This window comes from Rhinolophus sinicus, chromosome 3, assembly GCF_057876585.1.
Source record: "Rhinolophus sinicus isolate RSI-liver-muscle chromosome 3, RSI-T2T, whole genome shotgun sequence".
NCBI classification, from domain to species: domain Eukaryota; kingdom Metazoa; phylum Chordata; class Mammalia; order Chiroptera; family Rhinolophidae; genus Rhinolophus; species Rhinolophus sinicus.
Window position 1 is genome coordinate 144332041 of NC_142503.1, and position 22289 is coordinate 144354329.

At 32.8% G+C, this 22289-nt stretch overlaps 3 protein-coding genes across 3 annotated transcripts in view; 2 read left to right on the forward strand and 1 right to left on the reverse strand.

Annotated features, from left to right (window-relative positions):
* FGF7 (fibroblast growth factor 7) overlaps positions 1-16226 on the forward strand; it is a 65017-nt gene extending 48791 nt beyond the window's left edge. Inside the window, exons 3-4 of the mRNA XM_019730677.3 lie at positions 13910-14013; positions 15094-16226. Of these exons, the coding sequence (XP_019586236.1) occupies positions 13910-14013; positions 15094-15288 (299 nt within the window). The 3' untranslated portion in view covers positions 15289-16226. The remainder of the gene's footprint in view (positions 1-13909; positions 14014-15093) is intronic.
* FAM227B (family with sequence similarity 227 member B) overlaps positions 1-22289 on the reverse strand; it is a 178791-nt gene that overhangs the window by 111189 nt on the left and 45313 nt on the right. The gene's annotated exons all lie outside the window — the stretch shown is intronic.
* The window catches only part of DTWD1 (DTW motif tRNA-uridine aminocarboxypropyltransferase 1), a 137584-nt gene that overhangs the window by 47491 nt on the left and 67804 nt on the right, over positions 1-22289 (forward strand). The gene's annotated exons all lie outside the window — the stretch shown is intronic.

The following is a 22289-nucleotide window of genomic DNA, read 5'->3' on the forward strand; positions in this document are numbered from 1 at the left end:
GATGTGGAGGCAGCCTGGGTGCCCTTCGATGAATGAATGGATAAAGAGGATGGATATTTATCCGCTAGGGAAGGTATTGGGTTCTTGCCATCTGCAGCAGCATGGATGGACTGGAGGGTATTGTGCTGAGAGGAGTTTGTCAGAGAAGGATAGATGCAATGTCATTTCACTTATATTGAAATCTAAAGAACAAAATAAACAAACAAATAAAATAGAAACAAACTCATATATACAAAGAACATTTTGATGGTTGCCAGATGGGAGAGCATTGAGAGTGAGTGAGAAGGGGGGAGGGATTCAGAAGTAAAATCTGCTGTTAAACAATAGTCACGAGGATGTAGGTATAGCATAAGAAATATAGTCAATAATATTTAATAACTATGATGTCAGATGGGCACTACATTTATCGGGGTGATAGATGGGAGGAAGTTTGGGGGTCAGGGTGAAAAAGCTGAAGGGATTAAAAAGTACAAATTGGTAGTTACAAAATGATCATGGGGCTGTAAAGTAAAGCATAGAGAATATAGTCAATGATATGGTAATAACTATGTATAGTACCGGGGGAGGGGGTACTAGACTAGTCAGGGGAATCACTTTTTAAATTACATAAATGTCTAACCACTATGCTGTACACCTGAAATTAATAAGAAATGGTATTGAATGTCAGCTGTAATTGAAAATTTTTAAAAAGGGGGAAAAGGTGAAAGGGAATAAGAGGTTGAAACTTCCAGTTATAAAAACAAATAAGTCATGGGGATGTAATGTACGGCATAGGAAATTACTCAATAATATTGTGATAACTTGGTATGGTGTCAGATGGTTACTGGACTTATAGTGATCACTTCTTTAGGTATATTAATGTTGAATAACTATAGTGTACACCTGAAACTACTATAATATTGTATGTTAGCTATATTTTAATAAAACTCTTAAAGAAAATAATACGGGGGGTGAAGGTGGTAGATGAGGGTTAACAGGATCAAATATATGGTGATGGAAGGAGAACTGACTCTGGGTGGTGAACACACAATGTGATATATAGATGATGTAATACAGACCTGCACACCTGAAACCTATGTAACTTTACTAACCATTGTCACCCCAATAAACTTTAATTAAAAAAATATGTCCAATGAAATAAATTGATCTAGAAGAGAAAGAGAACATATACAGAGTTAAGTATTCAGTAAATTGTTTTCTTCACAAATGAACAGTTATGCCATACTAAACAAGAATGGCAAATTGGGTCTTTCTGAAACATTGGCAACAGCATCTCATGCTTTCTGCAACAATAAGGAGCATTCAGAAAAAACGATCTGAAATTTAGTCTTCCTTGGTTAGGAAGCAATCGAACACAGGTTTGACACTGTTTACTAAGGGATGGGGTGGAGCATTCCTGACATATGTATTAAGATGTAAAGGAGAATGAAAATTCATCAAGCTAACTGAATGCTGACACATGTGGGAATGAATGACAGCACCAGAAGAAACTTGGGATCTCTAGTCACCCTGAAGTTCTGAATAGGAAAGTGAAAGACACGAAAGCACAGGTGTTGTTTTCATTACTTCTAGTTTAATCACATGACGTTAGAAGTAAAAAAAAAAAAGCTGTAAAAGTAAACATTTGGCTATTAACAACAGTACTGAAAATAGGACTTGCCTTTCTGGCTGGTGGCTTGGAATAACTGAAAATATGGGCTTCTGGATTTTTATGTGCATTTAAAAAATAATGCATCTTACAGAAAAAGGAAATTGAGGTACATTAGTTAAGATTAGGTTTGACTTAAACAAAATCATTTATTTCTCTCTCCAATAAACATCTGGAGAATTGACAACTCTGCCCACACACACATCTGGGAATTTTCAGGCTCTATTCAGATCAGGGTTCCACAATCACTTTGTTCCCATAATGTAAGGTAGAATCTATATTCCAGCAAGAGGATAGAATAAAGGAAGACAAAATGGGTACAAAGGTCTCCTGCTGGCTCCTCTTATGCAAGATTTCTGACAGTTGCTAAGGAACCCTTCACATATTACATCAGCTAGAACTTGGTCACATGGCCACACGGAGCTGCAAGGGAGATTGGGAAATATAACGCTTAGTTTGTGTAGCCGGCTAAAACTTCTGTTACTGTGAAAGGAGAATGGGAACTGGGGAACAATGAATAGCCTGTGCTCAGGAAGTTGGGGAAAACATACCTGTGTATGATTTAATGAAGGAATGAATGACAGTGTGTTGTCACAAGCTTGTAGATTTAAGGATTGTAGAATAGAAAGCCCAGTAAAGGGCCAGGATGAAAATGTGTACCTTCTAATGGGTATAAAAAACACAGAGTGTAATGGTTAATTGTAGATGGCAAAGAAATACATAATACTGTATATTAAGTTTGAAGACATCTCTCAAATTTGCCAATGACAAATGACAGGAATAGCTAAGATGCTGGGTGCCATAATTTTCTAATATACTCAAATGTCATTTATTTATTATGTAGTCCCTGTCAATTTACATACAGGATTTGAGGTGGCTGAATTACAACTTAAAAAATTGTGATAGGCAGAAATACTGACTATTAGACAGAAATACAAAAAGCCAAACTTTAGTGCAATAATAAGTTGCATGACAACAAAACAGGAGATGTGATTTACTCACATGAATAAAGGACTGGGCATTTTGCAACCGCAACATAAGCCATCATTATGTCACTGCTTCTAAAATAGTTAACATTAGGTTGAATTAAGAAATTCAACTCACCATTTCTCAAGAAATTGTATGTATACTACCCAGAGTTTTCCAAGGAGCTTGGAAGATTAATTTAATTAAAGGCATAAAAGAATCTTTTCTCAACTTCTATATAGATTTAAAAAAATCAATTATATATTTTTCCATTTTAGAAAAGAATGGTTTTAGTGCCTGGCAATTAGAGAGATGAGATAAATTTGCTCATGAACTAGTTTACTCATCCTTTCATCGTTTAATCCAAGCATGACTGTTTTCATTATTATAAAAATTTGTTCATTCATTATTATATGTTGTTAAATTTATAACCTTAACAGGCAATTGGTTAACAATTGGAAGCAAAAAGGACACTAACTTAAATATAAGTTAATAAGAAACACAAAGATAACTCCACAATTCACTTTTGGATAATCTTCTCCTGGTCAGTAAAGTACCTGTGTGTAGAGTAGAATAGGGTCTGGCAATAGTAAACACTCAATAAATATTTGTTAAATAATTTTGTATGTTGCAGAAAATATTGTGACAATCATAATGGAGTTGGCTTCACTTTTGGGGGGGGGTTTAATGATTCTCTACATCTATAATACTTTATTTGTGAAGCACTATTTGCAAATAGAATGATATTATTTCTCCTATCTCATAAGTTAGAGACTAAATAAAATTGTAAAAGTGAGCTAATTTTTTAAAAGCATAGACTAGAAGGATTCTAATAACCAGATCAAAGTAAGAATGTGTTTTGTCATCTTTAATGCTTTAACATTTATATTTTAATTTTAACACATTTTCAATTCTGCACATACCACATAAGGGGATTTTGAAATTTATTTGTTCACAAACCATGCTTTTTCACAATTAAAGAAAAATAAAGGAGCATTCATCATTTGTTAAAAGGGAATAGTTGACATTTCTTTTATATATGAAATAGGATTATAGGCAAACCTTTATAAAATAATCTTGAAAATATACTAATCTGAAATAAGATGTCTTTTTGACAGGCACACCTTTTATTATATTAAAACTCCACAATAATAAAATGAATTAAAATAGTCTTTAAAAATATGGTGAAATTGTATTACTGAGGTTTATGGTCTATATCAAGGAAAATAATGAACAATATTCTGTCTTAGGTTATCTATTTTTATATTGGTCTAGTTCTTACTGAGAAACTGGTTTTAAGTAAATAATATAACTCATGATGAGTCTGGAATCTATGCTGAATGAGGCAGGGCTGAAGAAACTACAGATGCTTTGCCTGATGGGGTGCATGACCAAGTCTTCATCTTTTTGAAGGGTTTTTATGTAGAAAAGGTATTGATTAATTCTGCATATCTTCAGAGAAAATATACATACATATTTAGTAACATCTAGGGCTAGAGCTACCTATAAATGTAATGAGCCATTTCAGAATTGGTAACCTACCATAAACTAATGTGAGTGTATAGCAGGCAGACAAAGCAATAGGACAAAACAAGATAGCCAATATAAGGTAAAAGAGAGGCATTGGGTCAGTAAAAAAAAAAAAAAAAAAGAAGAATATTTAATAAATAGTGTTGAAAAACTAGCTAGCTACTTGAGGAATAAAATATCAGTTTAGAGTTTCATGTCATACCATACCCCAAAATTAATTCCAGATGAATTTAAAAGATATATTTAAAACAAACTATAGAAGCTGAAATAAAATATATTTCAGACAGTAAGATGAAAAAAAAGACTTTTAAGCATAAAAACATAAATTAGTAAAAATACTATAGATATGGTTATACAAAATTAATCATTTTTAATAAATCAGGGTAGTGCAGGATTAGAAGAAAAGTGAAGATTAAAAATAGAACAAGGGATGTCAAGAATGCCAAAAGATATATAGAAGAATGCTATGATTATTGAAAAAAACTCTTGGATTTGGCACATTGATGACCTTGAAGAGAGAAAGCCATAAAGAGATTAGATTAGTTCATTCATTTATTCTTTTCTTTAGATTCCACATATAAGTGAGATCTCAGAGACATAGAGGAAAAACTGAGGGTTGCTAGATGGGGGGGGGTGATAAGGGGAGAGGTAAGGGGATTAGAAAGCACAATCGGTAACCACAAGATTGCCACGGGGATATGAAAGTCAATTTGGGAAATGTAATCAATAATGTTGTAAAGATTTTGTAGGGTATTCGATGGACACTTGTCTCATTAGGGAGACCACCTCAGGGATGATGTAGATGCCTGATCACTGCACTGTACACCTGAAGCTGAAGCTGAATAATAATGAATGTCAACTATACTTTTAAATATATATAGTTACAAGAAGTGGAGCACAGCATTAGGAATAGAGGCAGTAAAAATGTAATGGCTCTGTGCGATGTCAGAGGGGTAATAGATGGGGGGAGGGAGGTTATCACTGTGTGAGGGATATAAATGATAAATGTCTAACTATTACATTGTTTTGTACACCTGAAACTAATTTTAAAAATGTGAAAAATAAAAATAAAAAATATTAGGGAAAAAAGAGATTAGAAGTTAGAATGAAATAATCAAATTGAGGTTCTTGACTTTTTCTGACTTATTTTGCTTAGCATAATAATCTCAAGATTCTTCCATGTTGGACGGCACTATTTCATCTTTTCTTATGTCAGCATAGTATTCCATTGTGTATATATACTACCACATTTTCTTTATCCAATCATCTATCAAAAGGACTCTTTGGTTGTTTCCATGTCTTAGCTTGAAACCTATGTAACTTTACTAACAATTGTCACCCCAATAAACTTTAATTTTAAAAAAAAGAGTTAAATTGAGGAAATGTGTACAGATTTACTCTATATATTAAAGAAATTTGCTGCTAGTGAAGTGGAACTGGGGTAGTCTTTTAAAAAAGTTTTAGAGTTAAGGGCAGGGGCATTTTATTCAATTGGCTGATAAAGCCTAGAGCCTATGAAAACTTCAAGGGCTTACAAACATATTTAAAACTTTAAAATTAAGATATTGGCAGTAAAATTTGAAAAAAAATAGGTTAGCAAATATTTAACATATAAAACATCCCATTATGCCAACTTTATCGTTTATTACATTTGTTAATTTTTTTTAACATTTGAAAACGATTTGATAATATTTTTTCACTTTGTAAGAATTCCCAAGAATGTAAAATATTTGCAGAAAATTTATAGCTCATGGTAAATTCAATGAGTTCCTTTAGGCCAAATAATTTCAAAAGAAAGTTTATATGACACTTTGCAGTAATTATAAAATATTGTGTCTAATGAGAAATATGGATGTATTTTAATGTTTGACCTGTGTAGGGTGGTCTCAGGTAATAACAGTAACTAGAGTCTGTGACTATCTTACAGAAAACCTGATTCAGAGAAATATTTGGAAAGTGGATTTCTGTAACTAAAAGGCAAGGAAAGGAAGGACTGAAGAGACACTAGTCCAAGAGAGACTAGGAGGAGATGGAATCAACAATCTACTGTTTTTCAAAGGCAATTCTTTTGAATTTACAATAGCAAACACACACACACAATAATAACTGGAGTAATTACATGCAGGATATGTAAAAAACGTAACACTGAGATACAGGATTTTAGTATGTCAAATACATAGTATGTCAATACAGCATTTAGTATGTCAATTTAGTATGTCAGTACAGCACATATGTAGAAAAATTCTTTGCTATCCTCGTAATTGTGTCAGTGTACAAAACTCATAGCATTATAAATACATATCTTAGCCTTACTCTTTAATTAAAGCCATACTAACATTAAACTAATAACCAAGCTGATCAAACATGAATGTTTACATAGTTTACTATTTACTTACATGATTTAATTAATTAAAATTTGAAACTTGATATTTTTAAATATCATTAAGAAATTCTCCAGACATTTTGGAACAGATTGAACATTTCTGTATGCATGTGCCATGGAGTTTTTATTCATAAGCCCATGTATGTATAGTTATATAAAATAGTGAAAGATATTCACCTCACAAATATAAGAGTACAATATACAAAGTACTGTCAAACTGCAACTAAATAGACAAGAAAAGTAGAATTAATTTAGAAAGGTTGTTTTCAAATGTTTTGGTCTTGAGACTCCTTTAAACTCTTAAAAACTATTGAAGACATCAAAGAGCTTTTGTTCATATGGGTTATAACTAATGCTATTTCCTGTATTAGAAATTTAAACCAGGACATTTTGAAAACATTTATGTATAAACTTGTTTAAAAATCACAATAATAACCCATTACAGGTCAACATGAATTTCAACTGATAACATTAGCATAGGAAGAAAGCTGGGCTTATATAGTTCCTGTCATTTTCTCTTCTTATGTACTTTGCACATACAATTGATTTTCCTAAAACACAATTTATATCCTGACATTTTTCAAATTTCAAACTTCTAATGGCCCCTCATTGTCTACAAAAAAAGAGTTAAAATTCCTTAAATTTACAATCAGGGCCCTAACTCATTTTCCACCTTCTCCTATTATTACTTAGATACTGTCCCTATTCCTGAAAGCACTGGTTTTAATCTTCTGAACGTGACTTTGAATCTTTGCCTCCATTGTCTTACGTATACTTTTTTCTCTTGATTAGCATGATGTTTTCATTCTGTGTTTCCATTTTACCTATGTCAACCTTATCGATATTTCAACATCTAATTCAAGCTTTATCTGTTCCTTAAATCCTCCCTTGATCACCTAGGATATGTAACACACCTTTTTTTCTAAATTTCTATTGAAATGCTTTTCCATTCTCTTCTTTTTAGCAATTGGCATATACTGCTGCTGGGTATTATTCATTTTATTTTCCTGTAGCAAGACAAAATTCTAACTGAAGTTTGATATACATTTTATTCATGTCCACATATTTTGATTAAATCACAATTATCACTAAAATATCACTGGACCTTGGTTATTTTTCAATCCCAATGCACCTGAGAGATACCACACATATACAAGTATGTAATGGTCTGTATATAGAGTATTTGTATTTTCCTACACTTCCCAAACTGTGTTTGCATTATAACCTTACTCATAACTGTCCATATTTCACAAAGAAAAATCATTAACTTGGTAGGCAGATCTTAATCTATCACTAAAAAGACATTATTAATAGTAATTAACAATAAACCCCAGATGTACTACATATTTGGGACAAGAACAGGTCCTAAAGAATGCCAGTATAAATAGTTTCTCACACATTCAGTCATATTTACTATTAATTATAATCTATACTGTATTGTTTTAATTAATAGATTTTGTTTTTTAGAACAGTTTCAGATTTACAGAAAAATTGAGTAGATACTAGAGTCCCCATGTACCCCCCACAGCTCCCCTTACAGTTCCCCTATTAACCTCTTGCATTAATGTGGTACACTTGATAACTGATGAACCAATAATGAAACATATTATTAACTAAAGCATATAGTTTATGCTAAAGTTTACTCTTTGTCTTGGATAGTTCTAGTATGTGTCTTGACAAATGCATAATATCATGTATGCACTATTACAGTATCAGATAGAATACTGCCTTAAAAAATCCATGCTTCATATTTTCATCCCTTCTCACCTCTCCCCAAGTGCCTAGCAACCACTGTCTCTATAGTTTAACCTTTTCCAGAATGTCACACAGTTGGAATCATACAGTGTGTATCCTTTAAAACTGACTTCTTTCATTTAGCAATATGCATTTAAGGCTCCTCCTCTTTCTGTGGCTTGATAGCTCATTTCCTTTTATTGCTGAAAAATATTATGAAGTATAGATTTACTACAGTTTGTTTATCCATTCATATACTGAAGGCCATTTTGGTTGCTTTTGTTTTTTATTATGAATAAAACTCTGCTATAAACATTCATGTTCAGGTTTTTGTGTGGACATAACTTTTCAAATCAATTGGGTAAATACATAGGGACAGGATTGCTGGGGAGTAGGGTAAGAGTATTTTTGGTATTCAGTAAGAAACCACCAAACTGTCTCCCAAATTGGCTGCACCGTTTACATTCCCAGCAGCAATGAAGAAGAGTTGTGGTTGCTCTGCATCCCTGTCCACATATGGTGTTGTCAGTTTTTTGGATTTTAGTCATTCTAATAGTTGTGTGGTGGTATCTCGTTCTGTTTTGCAATTCCCTGATGACATATGATGTTGGGCTTACGTTCATATGCTTATTTGTCATCTGTGTATCTTTGGTGAGGCATCTGTTCAGATCTTTTGCCCATTTTTTAACTGGGTTGCTTGTTTTCTTATTGTTTAGTTTTAAGAATTATTTATTTTGGATGTATTTTTGTATACATGTATGTATGTACCTTTATGATATAAAATGAATGAAATCTACAGTCTTAAATGTAATGTAAATATATAATAATTAAGATTTCTCACTCAATAATCCAGGCTTGACAGAAAATCAAAAGTCATTTAACAATAAAAATGTTTTTCCTTTTTGATACCAATTCTTCATTTTAATGTGCTCAAGAAAGTATATTTGGTCAAGGACAAAATTAAGTGTTCTGATTGGCCTAATACCCATTAAACAATTGCCTCCACTTATTTTCAACTTTAAAATAATTTTTAGTTATCATGCTAGGACATCTATATTAATATATGCCCCCTCAAAACTTTTAACTATAAAGCTTAAAAGGTTTAGGGAAAGGAAATATACAAAGAGCTGAAATGGGGGTAAGGGGATTTGTGTGATGAAATATGAAAATAAGTTTTTTAGTTTTTCAATTACAGTTGACATACAATATTATATTAGTTTCAGGTGTACAACATAGTGATTAGACATTTATACAACTTACAAAGCAATTGCCCCGATAATAGTTTTTTTTGTTTTGTTTTGTTTTGTTTTGTTTTTTGCTGTCAACTCATGAAAAGACACAAAGGAATATTAAATGCATTTTACTAAGTGAAAGAGGCCAATATGAAAAGGATACATACTGTATATTCCAACTATATAACATTCTGGAAAAGCAAAACTATGGAGATAGTAAAAAGATTAGTGGTTGCTGGTCTTAGGTGGAAGGGAGAGGGAAAAAAAGGCAGAGAATGGGATTTTTAGGGCAGTAAAAGTAGTATGTATGATACCATAATGATGGATACATGTTCAAACCAACAGACTGTACAACATCAATAGTGAACCATAATGTAAACTATGGACTTTGGGTGATAATAATGTGTTTGTGTAGGTTCATCAATTGTAATGAATGTACCGGCTGGTGAGGGATGTTACTAATGCAGAGGCATGTGTGGGATACGAGATATATATGAAACCTCTGTACTTTTCTCTCAAGTTTGCTGTGAACCTAAAACTGCTCTAAAAAATAAATTCTTAATATATTTTTCAAACAGGAAAATTTAAAATCATAAATGCTATTGGTAATATGAACAAAGAATTAGCTTTAGGTTTTGAAATACATTTACAGAACACCTAAAGTTCAGGAAGGAGATGTTGGAGAACTTTTTAAAAAAGTAATAGCAATTCATACCAAGGTTCCTCATTTCTCATTGCAAGTGTGATACCGGTTTAAATAATAAACAAGTATCATAGACATAGACAATAGTTAGTGGTTACCAGAGGGTAAGGGGGTGGGGGGTGGGAGATGAGGGTAAAGGGGATCAAATATATGGTGATGGAAGGAGAACTGACTCTGGGTGGTGAACACACAATGGGATTTATAGATGATATAATACAGAATTGTACACCTGAAATCTATGTAATTTTACTAACAATTGTCACCCCAATAAATTTAAAAAATAAATTAAAAATAATAAAAAATAATAAACAAGTAAAAAGGTTTAGATAAATTCATGAATGATTTTAACAGAAATCATTCACAGAAAAATAAAATGTCATGTTGGACATGTTCCCTAGTTTGTAAGGGTGACATCCTAAGTAATGAACTGACTCTATTGTTAACGACATTGTTAACAAGGTTAAGTGGCCAATGTACTTGACACATTGTTTCATTTTTCATGTTCTATTGTGTGAGATGATCTCTGTTTTATTTTTTCGAACTCTATCATTATGCTACCATGGTCATTCGGTTAATAATTTGATGCACCCACGTTATATGCCTTACATCTTTGGCAACAGATTTACTCTGTTACTTATACACATAAACTTCTTTTAAACATAAATCCAGATCCATAAAAAAGACAAACTTTTATATTTGTCTTATATAAAGCAAAGGTATACTGTAGACAAAAAAGACCATGTACAATTTATTTTGGTAGCTAATTTAATATTGGCACACTGTATGTTTTTATATTATATTTTCTGAGCAACTGCCTAGATTGTGGTGTGGAGGGCAGGATAAAACCTTACATAGTTAATTCTTCTGCACAGATCTTTGTGGATGAGTAAGAACATCACTTTCCCACTCTGCACTTGAACAAAAGTGGTAACTTTAGTTTCTTCATTCTTGGGTTTTCTTTAACAAAAGAAGACACAGCGCCAAGGGGGAAACCAGACTAAATGTCAGGGTTGATAAGGTATCGATTCTGCCAACGCTACTTACTCTCCTCAACATTCTACTTTTAGAAGTAGTTGATTACTGTTGATTTCCTAATTAAAGTTATAAATACAAAAATTAATAGCATTCCTGAATCAGGAACCTTTCCATTTTCAAGTCTATCCTAATACCAGTTAAAGGTAGAATCCCAGTAAAAGACTGGGCATCTTTTCTATTTGCTTATTTGCCATATGTATATCTACTTTGGTGAGGCATCTGTTCAGATATTTTGCCCGCTTTTGAACTGGGTTGTTAAATATCTAAAGATTTTTTTGATATCATTACTCCCAATATGTGGAGGAATAAGATTAACAATGTTCATTACCTATTAAGTGTCAGAGTGCAACAAAAATAAGATGGTCAATAGACAGGCAGGGGATAGAGAAAAAGGGTTTGGAAGTGGAACAATGTGAACATATTGTCATGACTGGATCTGAAAGAAAAGGTGTCCAATGCTTTAATTAACAATACCTGTGTTAACAGTTATATTTTATGGCTAGTTGGTCTATAAAAGAAAAGTCAGCAAACATTTACAGATTTCATTCCCTAATAACAACTGAGCACAAAAAATATCCTAAGCCATAGATCAGTATTCTCCTTTCCATCTAAGAGAAAATATGTTGAATGAAGGGAGGAAAAGCAGAAGTAAATGGACTTGAAGGAAAGAAAAACTGACTTCATAAAATTTTACAGTGGTGAAATCTTTAGAAAGCAACTACTCCATATGTCCTTAAATAGTTATATTTACTCAGTTTTGGAGGTATTACCACTATGTTAAATCAGTGAATTTCTTCAGCGTTCTTCATTGTGTTAGTACAAATTTAACCTAATTGGATTCTGTGATATAGTCAATTATTTCCCTTTGACATTCCTTTAATGAACACGAAGAGGAGTTAGTTACCAAATGCAGTGTTCCAAGAGGACAACGTTTGTCTTGGAATCGACCCTAGCACAGAACTAGCTCTCAGTGAAGATTTGTGAATGTTGCATGAATGCATCAGTATCATATTCTTTATGTTTGTAAGAAATTGCTAAAATTTCCCTTAGTCTCCTTTTCAGGGCTGTGTTTTCCAAACAGTTTTCTTCCCTTTCAGTTAAGGTATATCTACAGATGTGTTTGCTGTTTATAGTAGACTTTAACTCCAGAAGTTAAAGAGTTCAGAAACGAGAGGTATTTTTTTTTATTTTGTATCCTAAAATTACAGTACTGTTCTATGCATTCTGCCAAAGCTTCATAAATACTTTAAAAGATTTATATCCATTCCTTTGCATTTTTTGTAGACCCCAGTTTATAGATAAGCATCTGTAGAACTCAAAGACATGAGCTCAGTCTAGTGCTAAGCATAGTATACTGGAAAATGGCTGCTATATGTGCAACACATATGTGAGACAGATGACAAATATTAGCTAGGCTACATTAATCCTGATGAAGTGGGTAACAATTTTATTCTCCAAATAGGAAAACAGAAGGAAAAGGAATAAATAAGAAGAGTAAGTTAAGGTATAGAGTAAAAACATCAGATTTTCCTTTAAATAAATGAATACTTTAGGAAACAGCTTTTGGAGTCTTGATTTATGCAGATATAATTTTCACTTGGAATTTTCTTTGCATTGTGCTAGACACAGGAAAGAGAATAACTTGTGGCTTCACCTTCATGTTGAAAGTATAGTTAACAGTAACTACATAAAAAGGTTCACTGAACTTTTCATTCCCAGATCGTCTTAAAAATTTTCTTGAGATTTTACTGTATTTAGAATGGGTCATTAAAATACAACATTTAAGGAAAAGATATATAATAAAAGAAAATAATAGGTTAACATTCTTGTGGTAACTACATGTTTTGTAAAAACAATTTCAACAAAGATTAAAAAATTAATTCGAAAGGCATGAAGTTATAAAATCACATGGGAATAGGATTCATAATTTGATTTTAAATTATCTTTTCATGCATCAGAAACCTATCAGTTTAAAATAGTCAACCTTTTTTTAAGGCTAGGTTCTATTTACCATAATTTACAATTGCTTTAACTGGATTTTTACTCAATTTTGGTATATTGAAGAAATATTCTATTAGCAATAGTTTTAAGATAAAGTTGAAGTAGAACAATAAAGATGTTAGCTTATTATATACTTTAATAGTATTATATCATGATTAGGAGCTAGACCATCTGGGTTCAAATTTCACTTCTGCCACTTACCAGCTGACAGAATTTGGGAAAATTATTAAATTTGTCTATGCCTGAGCTTCTTGATCTGTAAATTGGAGACAATAGGGATACTTGCCTCCTAGTCTTGGTGATAAGTAGAGGTGTTCATATATAAGAGAGCATAATAACCTTAGTTATTATTATCATTATTATTTTATCATTATTGTAAATTAGAAATGTAATTTAGAGGATAAAAAGCTAAATTCAAATATGTAACTCTTTCTTTGAATCCAGATATCTTTTTCTACAAGATAAACAACCAATAATTCGCATTTCCTATATTTAATAAGGACTAGTAATCTGGTGTGTGTGTTTATGTGTTATGGGTATGGGGTCTCAGGCTAAGTAAATAATCACACTAATAATTTTAACTTCCAGTTGGAACAGAAATAAAAACAAACAGTCATTCTTGCATAATCTGCAAAGCTGAATGAATAATCGACTTATCTTTCTGTGATTCCTTGCAGATATAATGGAAATCAGGACAGTGGAGGTTGGAATTGTGGCAATCAAAGGGGTGGAAAGTGAATATTTTCTTGCAATGAACAAGGAAGGAAAACTCTATGCAAAGGTATTGATAATTGGTAGCTTAGCCTTAATTTTTCAAACTTATTTTTGTCAAAAACATCTTGCCTTTCTGAAAAGCAATGATGAAATTAATTTCTCTGCAACTATATAATTTAATGATTTCATTACAAAATTTTATATTTAAGCATTAAGAAAAAATGTTTTCTGTGTGACCTTGGACAAATTGCTTAAGTTCTCTGGACTTTGGTTTCTTCATTTGTAAAATAAATTGGATTAACTAAGCTCCAAGGATCCTTCCAACTCTAATATTCCATGTGAATTTTAGATATTTAAAACCTAAATTTCCATCTATCAGTATTAAAGCTCTTTCTGTTAAAGTTCACCCAATTTACACATTGCTGACATGAAAATTCTTGGGGGGAAAAATCCAGAAGTTTGTTTATCAACATTAATCTCAAAATCATGGGCTTTGAAATGTAAGCATTCCTATTTTCTACTTTATTACAATGTGAAATATGTAACAGTTCACTCACTGTAATAAAGTATAATTGACTTTCCTTTGTATTCCCACAGCCCAGCACAACACCTGGCACAAGCTAATTACATAGGTTTAACTGAATGAATAAGTGAATGAATAGTTGGATGGATAAACAAGTCAATTAACTTTTTATTTTCCATAACTATTGCAGGCAGTGTAATAGTGGTAAATGAAGAAAGGTTGTGAAATCTGTCTTTCAGCTGATGGAGGCAGAGACTCTGCTAATTATATCAAAATCTCAGTAGTTAGGGAATGAGTAACTTGGGCACAGTAACATGAGAGCTGCTGATTAGGGGAAAATAGCTCCTAATATTGAAGAACAGTAGCAATGGACTGCCAAAAGCTACATGTTTGAAACTATGTTGCATAACTAAATGTGTATCATTTTATCATTTTTAAAATTTAAGCTTTTTTTTTTTTTGCAAATATGCTAACTTATCTCTAATAAACTGTATTACACCCACTCGCAAAATGTCATATATATATATACATATATGTTTTAATTCTACCAAATATTACTGCTTACTCTGTTTAATTGAGCCCCTCTAAAAATCATTTGGATAATGTTGTTTGTTGTTTTAACAGAAAGAATGCAATGAAGATTGCAACTTCAAAGAATTAATTCTGGAAAATCATTACAACACATATGCATCAGCTAAATGGACACACAGTGGAGGAGAAATGTTTGTAGCCTTAAATCAAAAGGGTGTTCCTGTAAGAGGGAAAAAAACGAAGAAAGAACAAAAAACAGCTCACTTTCTTCCTATGGCAATAACCTAATCATATATGGTATAAAGAAACCAGTTCCAGCAGGGAGATTTCTTTAAGTGGACTGTTTTCTTTCTTTTTCTTCTTTTCTTTCTTTTTTTTTTTTTTTTTTTAAGTAACCAAGAAAGGCTGGAAAACTACTGAAAACTGATCAAGCTGGACTTGCGCATTTATGTTTATTTTAAGAGACTGCATTAAAGAAATTTGAAAAGTATACACAAAAATCAGATTTAGTAACTAAAAGTTGTAAAAAATTGTAAAACTGGTTGTACAATCATGATGTTAGTAATAGTAATGTTTTTTTTCTTAAATTAATTTACCCTTAAGAGTATGTTAGATTTGATAATCTGATAATGATTATTTAAATATCCCTATCTGCTTATTAAAATGGCTGCTATAATAATAAAAATGCAGATGATGTTATATAAGATATGTCAGACCTAAAGGCTGCTGGAATGATTTGTCAGATAATCAAGCCAATGCTAACTATGGAAGATGAGCAGTATTTGAAATGCTTTCTAGTGAAACATTATAATTCTTTTATACTCTAATCAGAAAAAAAGGAATAGTCTCAAAAATTCTATTATAGAATTGAATCAAAATGTAGTTTTACAAAAGTATAGGATTAGAACATGTTTGTACCTATAAACAAGAACAAAATTCCTAATGCTGCTCAAATTGAAAGAGTTTTGCGACAAGGAAGTGTTTAAAAATCTTGTATGTAAAATAGCAATAATGGTGATAATACTGTACTTCATCTCACTTGCCACAAAATAACATTTTATAATCCCTAAAAGTTAAAATTCGAAATACTTTAAGTAACTTCAAGTAACATAATCTATCTTTTGTATAATTCATATTCAGAAATATGGCTTTTAATAATGTTTCTCCCACAAATAATCATGCTTTTTTTCCTGTGGTTACAGCATTAAACTCTATTTTAAGGTGTATTTGAACTTTATTGTTTTGTTATTTAAGTTTATGTTATTTATAAAAACAAAACAAAACAAAACCACCTTAGTAAGCTGTATCTGTTTCATATGCTTTTAATTCTGAAGCAATAACAAAACGGTCTGGCTCCACTGCAAGCTGCCCCTCCCATGCTGAGCAACAGCAGGTCTAATGCACAGCACTTGGGCCAGCAAAGCCGGGATGACAGACAAAAAGGACAGCCTGCAGCAGTTCTTACAATAGATGTCTCATAGGGAACAGTACAAAAATGTGAAATATGTTTTGCCACATACTCTTGTCAATTAAATGGATTCATATAAGCAAAGTCACAGCTGATAGAAGAACCTACAGGATTTTAAAGTTAGACTGCATTTGAGTTCATGAGTAGAAAACTACTATCTTTTAAAAACATGCATATTTAAAGTTAGTAGCTTTTCTAATCTCTAGAAATCTCTGCCATTCAAAATAGGGCAGAATTAAAAGTTGTTTCCCTGTTAGATAGAAGAGTACAATGCCCAAAATAGGGTACCGGGGCCCCGAATAGCTCACGAAGGCTTGAGGTTAGGCTACAGATAATAGGCTTATCAGGAAAAATAAAGTTCCACTCATAACTCTTTCACTGGCAGATTTGGTAGCACTTTATATATTCATTAATAAAAGGTCAACGCTTATCTAAATTAGTATGTTCACCATGGTGGCTTTAATTTTAAATTGTCACTCAAGTCCCTTTTATTTTATATAAATATTACCTAGTAATACATTTATGCGTAAGAGTTATATGAAAAGTCTAAGTCAACAGAAACAACAGATTCTTTTGATTTTCTTGGGGCTCAACTACACGACGAAGGTGCAAGAGGCTAGAAAGAACTTCCCTTTCTCAGATACATTCTGGGGAGATGCCACAAATGATATTCTTAACCATTATCTGTTGGAGGGCCTTGCTAGCCTTAGTTCCTAGATCAGGCTGATTGGAGTCTTGTGAACATGTGAGGGCAGAGGAGGACTATGCTTTTCATATTTGTTTCCTTAGAATGTAGAAGAATGTCTATAATTAATTTTATATTGATTGATTCTGTATTTGAATATCAAGGTAAATTAATAATGAAGTCTCATTAATTTTACTTCATTTTAAAAAGTTAGGGTGAAATGTGATTATATGGAAATTTAAGCAGAACTAATATATAAGTGTGTGTAAGTGTGTGTGTGTGTGTGTGTGTGTGTGTGTGTGTGTATGATGAAAGCTATATTAGGACCAAATACTCTATTACTCTTTGTCCATGGAGTTGTAGCTACGTATGATTAAATTACACAGCAATGCTGAATTAAGTAAACCAATATCTAGCAGTAATTCCAATCTGGTAGTGTTTCTGGAAACAGTTTTAATTCTTTACCCCCCCCCCCACCTTTTTACATTTATCATGCAAATTTTAGAAAATGAAATCTGTAGGAGTTACATACACTTAGAATTCTAGAATCTTAAAATTGCAAGGGGACTTAGTCCCTCTTATTCATTTGCAGACCAGGAAATTACGATTGTGACACATCCAAAGTCATGTAGTTGGATAGGTACAGAGCTGTCACAAGAATCTAGGTCACTTAGCATGTGCTTCCTACTCTTAGATTAAAATTATTAGCTAGTGGTCTCCTTTTAAAAAAAAGTCTATTGAGATAGGATCTTTAAATTTGCATGCAAATGTGACATATTTTGGCAATTCACTTCATACACAATGATTAGTCTATGCTGTGATGATCTGACTCAAAAGGATGAAAGAAATGATGCAATTTTCAATTCTAATTCCTACTCAATTCTTACATGTACCTCTTTATTTACAAATGGAGAGTGTTATACAAAATATCCATATAAACAGAGTAACCTTTTCTAAAATGTTCTTTGAAAGAGAATATTGGTAAAATACATAGTTTTCCAATAATTAGAAAGGAAAAAATTAAATAAAATATAAAATGTTATTAAAAGAAGTAATAAAGAAGATAATTCCAAAGCTATTAGAGAACTGAAACATTTTTAAATAAATATAAATTATCAACCTTTAAGTTAGCTATAAATTCAACTTAATGACAGAAGGGAAGGGATGCTGGAAATAGATTCTTAGTTTCCATCTCTTAGAGTTTGCACTTCTGATTCTATAGAGTGAGAAAGAACACATCAGTGGACTCTGGGAACATGTAGCAGAAACAACTCTATAACCGAATATACCCTACATCCGTGCCTCTCATAATTTTCTACTGAAATACCAACAATAGTAGAGGTAAAGAATGAGAGTCTAAGGTCATCCACCAAAGACAGATTTTTTCCTAAAAAAAAAAAAATCTTTCTTTTAATACTCATATAATTTTTACATTTTATTCTATAATACATTTGTGTTTGCCTTAATATGAAATTCACACCACTGAGTAAAAGTCATGCATCAGAAAGATGTACAAGGTTTGTCACGAGGCTTCATTTACACCACTACCCTAGAGCCACATCCTTGGGCATGAATAAGACACAAGAGATCTTGTACCTCTCACAGTCGAACTTTACACACAGATGACACATGGCTAAAGAAAACCAAAACTTTATCTAAACGTTACTATAAATGGGAATGATATTAACAATATTTAACGACCAGTATGAGTGGTTAGTGGTCAATCAGAATATACCACTGATGTATCAGGACAGATGCAGGCCGCTGTGACTAATTAGTGGATACCAGATGATTATCAGCCTTCACCATTTCTATGATCACCACAAAACAGAGTTTTTAGAGAATATCTATTAATTTGTCTCTGTGGCTTGAGTTCTTAATGCATACCTTAATATGAAACAGTTCATTAAAACTTCATGTCTAAGTGTTTTGGCATTGTTGTCAGGATCCTCTTTATTCTGCTTCTATATTTACTCCGTGAAGCTGCTGCTTTCAATGAAGGTGAGGTCCCCTCAGGCCTACATGTGCTCCCACTTATGCCCTAACTTTGAATGGTTTGTCAAGAAAATTTGTTTTCTCTTGAGTTGAGGAGATTTGACAGGAAGGCAGAAATAATAGAGTTCTAGTCTCTTCCTAACAATCCCTGTTTTTACTCTCACCCGAGAAGATGCCTCTTTCATTTTCCTTTTTACTTCCTGATTATTACGTGGTTCCTGATTATTATGTGGTTCCAAACCCTCATCATTAAATTTATGAGAGCTCATACAAATTTATTTTCTTTCATATCATCAGAACTTATATTCTAATAATTAGAATGTGAGCTGAATAACAACATTTAGCTTGAGGATGGCAGGCCTTTCTCCTGACCAATTCAACCATGTATTAGTTATCTGTTGCTGTGTAATACATTATCCTAAAACTTAGTGGCTTAACACAGAAAATATTTATTATCTCATAGTTTATGTGGTCAGGAACCTGGGCATGGGTTAACTAGGTGTCTCTAGTTAGAACCTCTTATAAGACTAAAGGCATCTGTTATCTCAATGCTCAACTCGGAGAGGGATCCGCTAGGTCATCACCAGTTGTTTACTGGAAACATCATGTCCTCATCACATGGTCCTCTTCACAGAATGACTTACAACATGGCGGTTTGTTTTCCACAGAGCAAGGGATCAGAGAGAATGAGAGAGCATGCCCAAAAGGGAAGCCAGAGTATTTTTATAACCTAATCTTGAAAGTGATGTTCCATCACTTCTGCCTATTCTCAAGTGGAGAGAAATACACAAAGGTATAAAAAACAGAAAACAGGGACACTGGAGGACATCTTAAAGGCTGCCTAATATAAATCATAAACTGGATGGTTTTAAGGCCACTGCCACAACACAGGATTCTTTAGTGCCTTCTAAGTGTAACTCATGGTTTTCAGTGGTGAGCCAGTCAGCAGATAAAGTAGGTATATTCTCTGTAACAACATTCTTGATCCTTCCTTGAGGGATACTGTATGGTCCATTCCCACACAAAATAATTGGGAAGTGGTTTTACCCACAATTCTGTTAGCTTGAGTTGTGCCTTGTTAGATGTCCCAATGTAGCTGGAAAGACTATTACTTTGCCTCCACAAAAAGGAAATGACCCTGCCTTTAGACCTAACCAGAAGATAATCTGCCCTTCCACTGCCCTAACTCAAGAGAATAAAATCATAGATTCCAGTTGAAATTCCTCACGCTGTAGACAGTTTTGTCCTAGATGGTGTAGGCAACCAGGCACAAGTTGCCCAAGACCATCTTAGGATAAGAAGACCTAAAAGGACTTGGAAAATTGATCTTATTGCTAGGTCCAGACTAGACTTACCTGGGAATTATTTTTAAAATAATGAGGCCTATTGCTGTGCAGAAGCTTTTCAGTTTGATACAATCCCATTCAATTTTTTTTTTTTAGCTTTTACTTCCCTTGTCTTTGGAGTGCAATTCATAAAATGCTCTTTGAACCCAAGGTCCGTGAGCTTAGTACCTATGTTTTCTTCTATGCAATTTACTGTTTCAGGTCTTATGTTTAGGTCTTTGATCCATTTTTAGTAAATTTTGGTACATGGTGACAGACAGCAGTCTAGTTTCATTCTTTTGCACATGGCTTTCCAATTTTCCCAGCACCATTTATTAAAGAGGCTTTCTTTTCTCCATTGTATGTTGTTGGCTCCTTTGTCAAAAATTATCTGCCCATATATAAGTGGGTTTATTTTAGGTTTTCAATTCTATTCCATTGGTCTACGTGTCTGTTTAAAAAACAATAATAATAAAGTGAAGCCTAGGCCCCACCTTAGGCCAACTGCATTAGTACATCTGGGATGGAGCCCAGGCAATGGTATTTTTAAAGCTCCCCAGGGAATTCTAATGTGCCTATGCGTTTGAAAGTGAATTAGCTAAATGGGGTGGGTGGAGGGTTCTGTTTAGGAACTATTCCTCGTTCTTCATCTTTGTTTCTTCCTTAAATGCTCTGAAAGGGCTGTGTTGCTTCCCACCTAATTCCATGCTTTTTAGTAATATTTTAAAGTCTGCAGTGCCTTTTTGGATTCCTGATTTTCCCAGATGACGCCACAGTTTTGCTATTCACAATTATGGCTAAAAGGAAATGCAAACACTAGAAAAAGCTACAGTTGTTTTTGCATTGGAACAATTATGGAGTATAAAGTGCACAGAGGGCATCCCGAGACAGACACACACACACACTATAGTCCATTCTCAAACAAAGCAGCCAGAGTGATTCTGTTAAATTATATTTCAAACAATGCAATTCTTTTGTTCAAAACTGCAACTGTTTTCCATATCTCAGAATAGAAGCTGAAGTTCTTAGAGTAGCTTATGGAGTGGCAACGGACAAAGTTAGGTATGAAAAGACAACAGGAAAAAAGTAATAAAAATGTAGAATTATGCACTTAGATTTCTTGGCAGATATTGAATTCTCAGTCCATTTTAAACTCAAACTGGACATTGTAGACAATATTTAACAGGCAGTATAATTATTAGAATCACATGCAGAGGAAGGGCCATAGCCCCAGGTCAGAAATTGACAACTGAATGTATGTTATTTTTGAAATAAACAAAATATTTAAGACATGTGTATATCAATTTAACGATTTATTAAAATTTTATTTAAAAATTTCTATTAATTAACTAATTAATGAATTTGACTCGGCTGGATGAGAGGGCTTCTACTTTATTCTTCTTTATTAAACTGATCTCCTATGATTGGTTATTTTGGTTGTTTCAAATTTTCACTAACATAACTATCAACTTTTTTGTACATGCTTCTTTATATTTTGATTATTTTCTTAATATGGTTATAGGAAATGAAATTATTAGACCAAAAATTCCTTTAAAATGCAAATTGAAAAATTGATTTTCAGATAGCTTTTCCAAATCTATATTCCAGTCAACAGTACAAGCAAGTAGATAAATATTCTAATATTTATGCTCAAAATCAAGTCAGCTTTAATTTTTGTCTCTAGTTCCCTTTGACTATCTGGTATCACTAAAACCCAGCTAGCTTCTTCTTTCTCAATATCTCAGATGCGACTTTCTTGGTCCTTCTACAACCTCATTACCTCATGTCTAGTGGTAATGTTAGCAGTTGTTAGCAA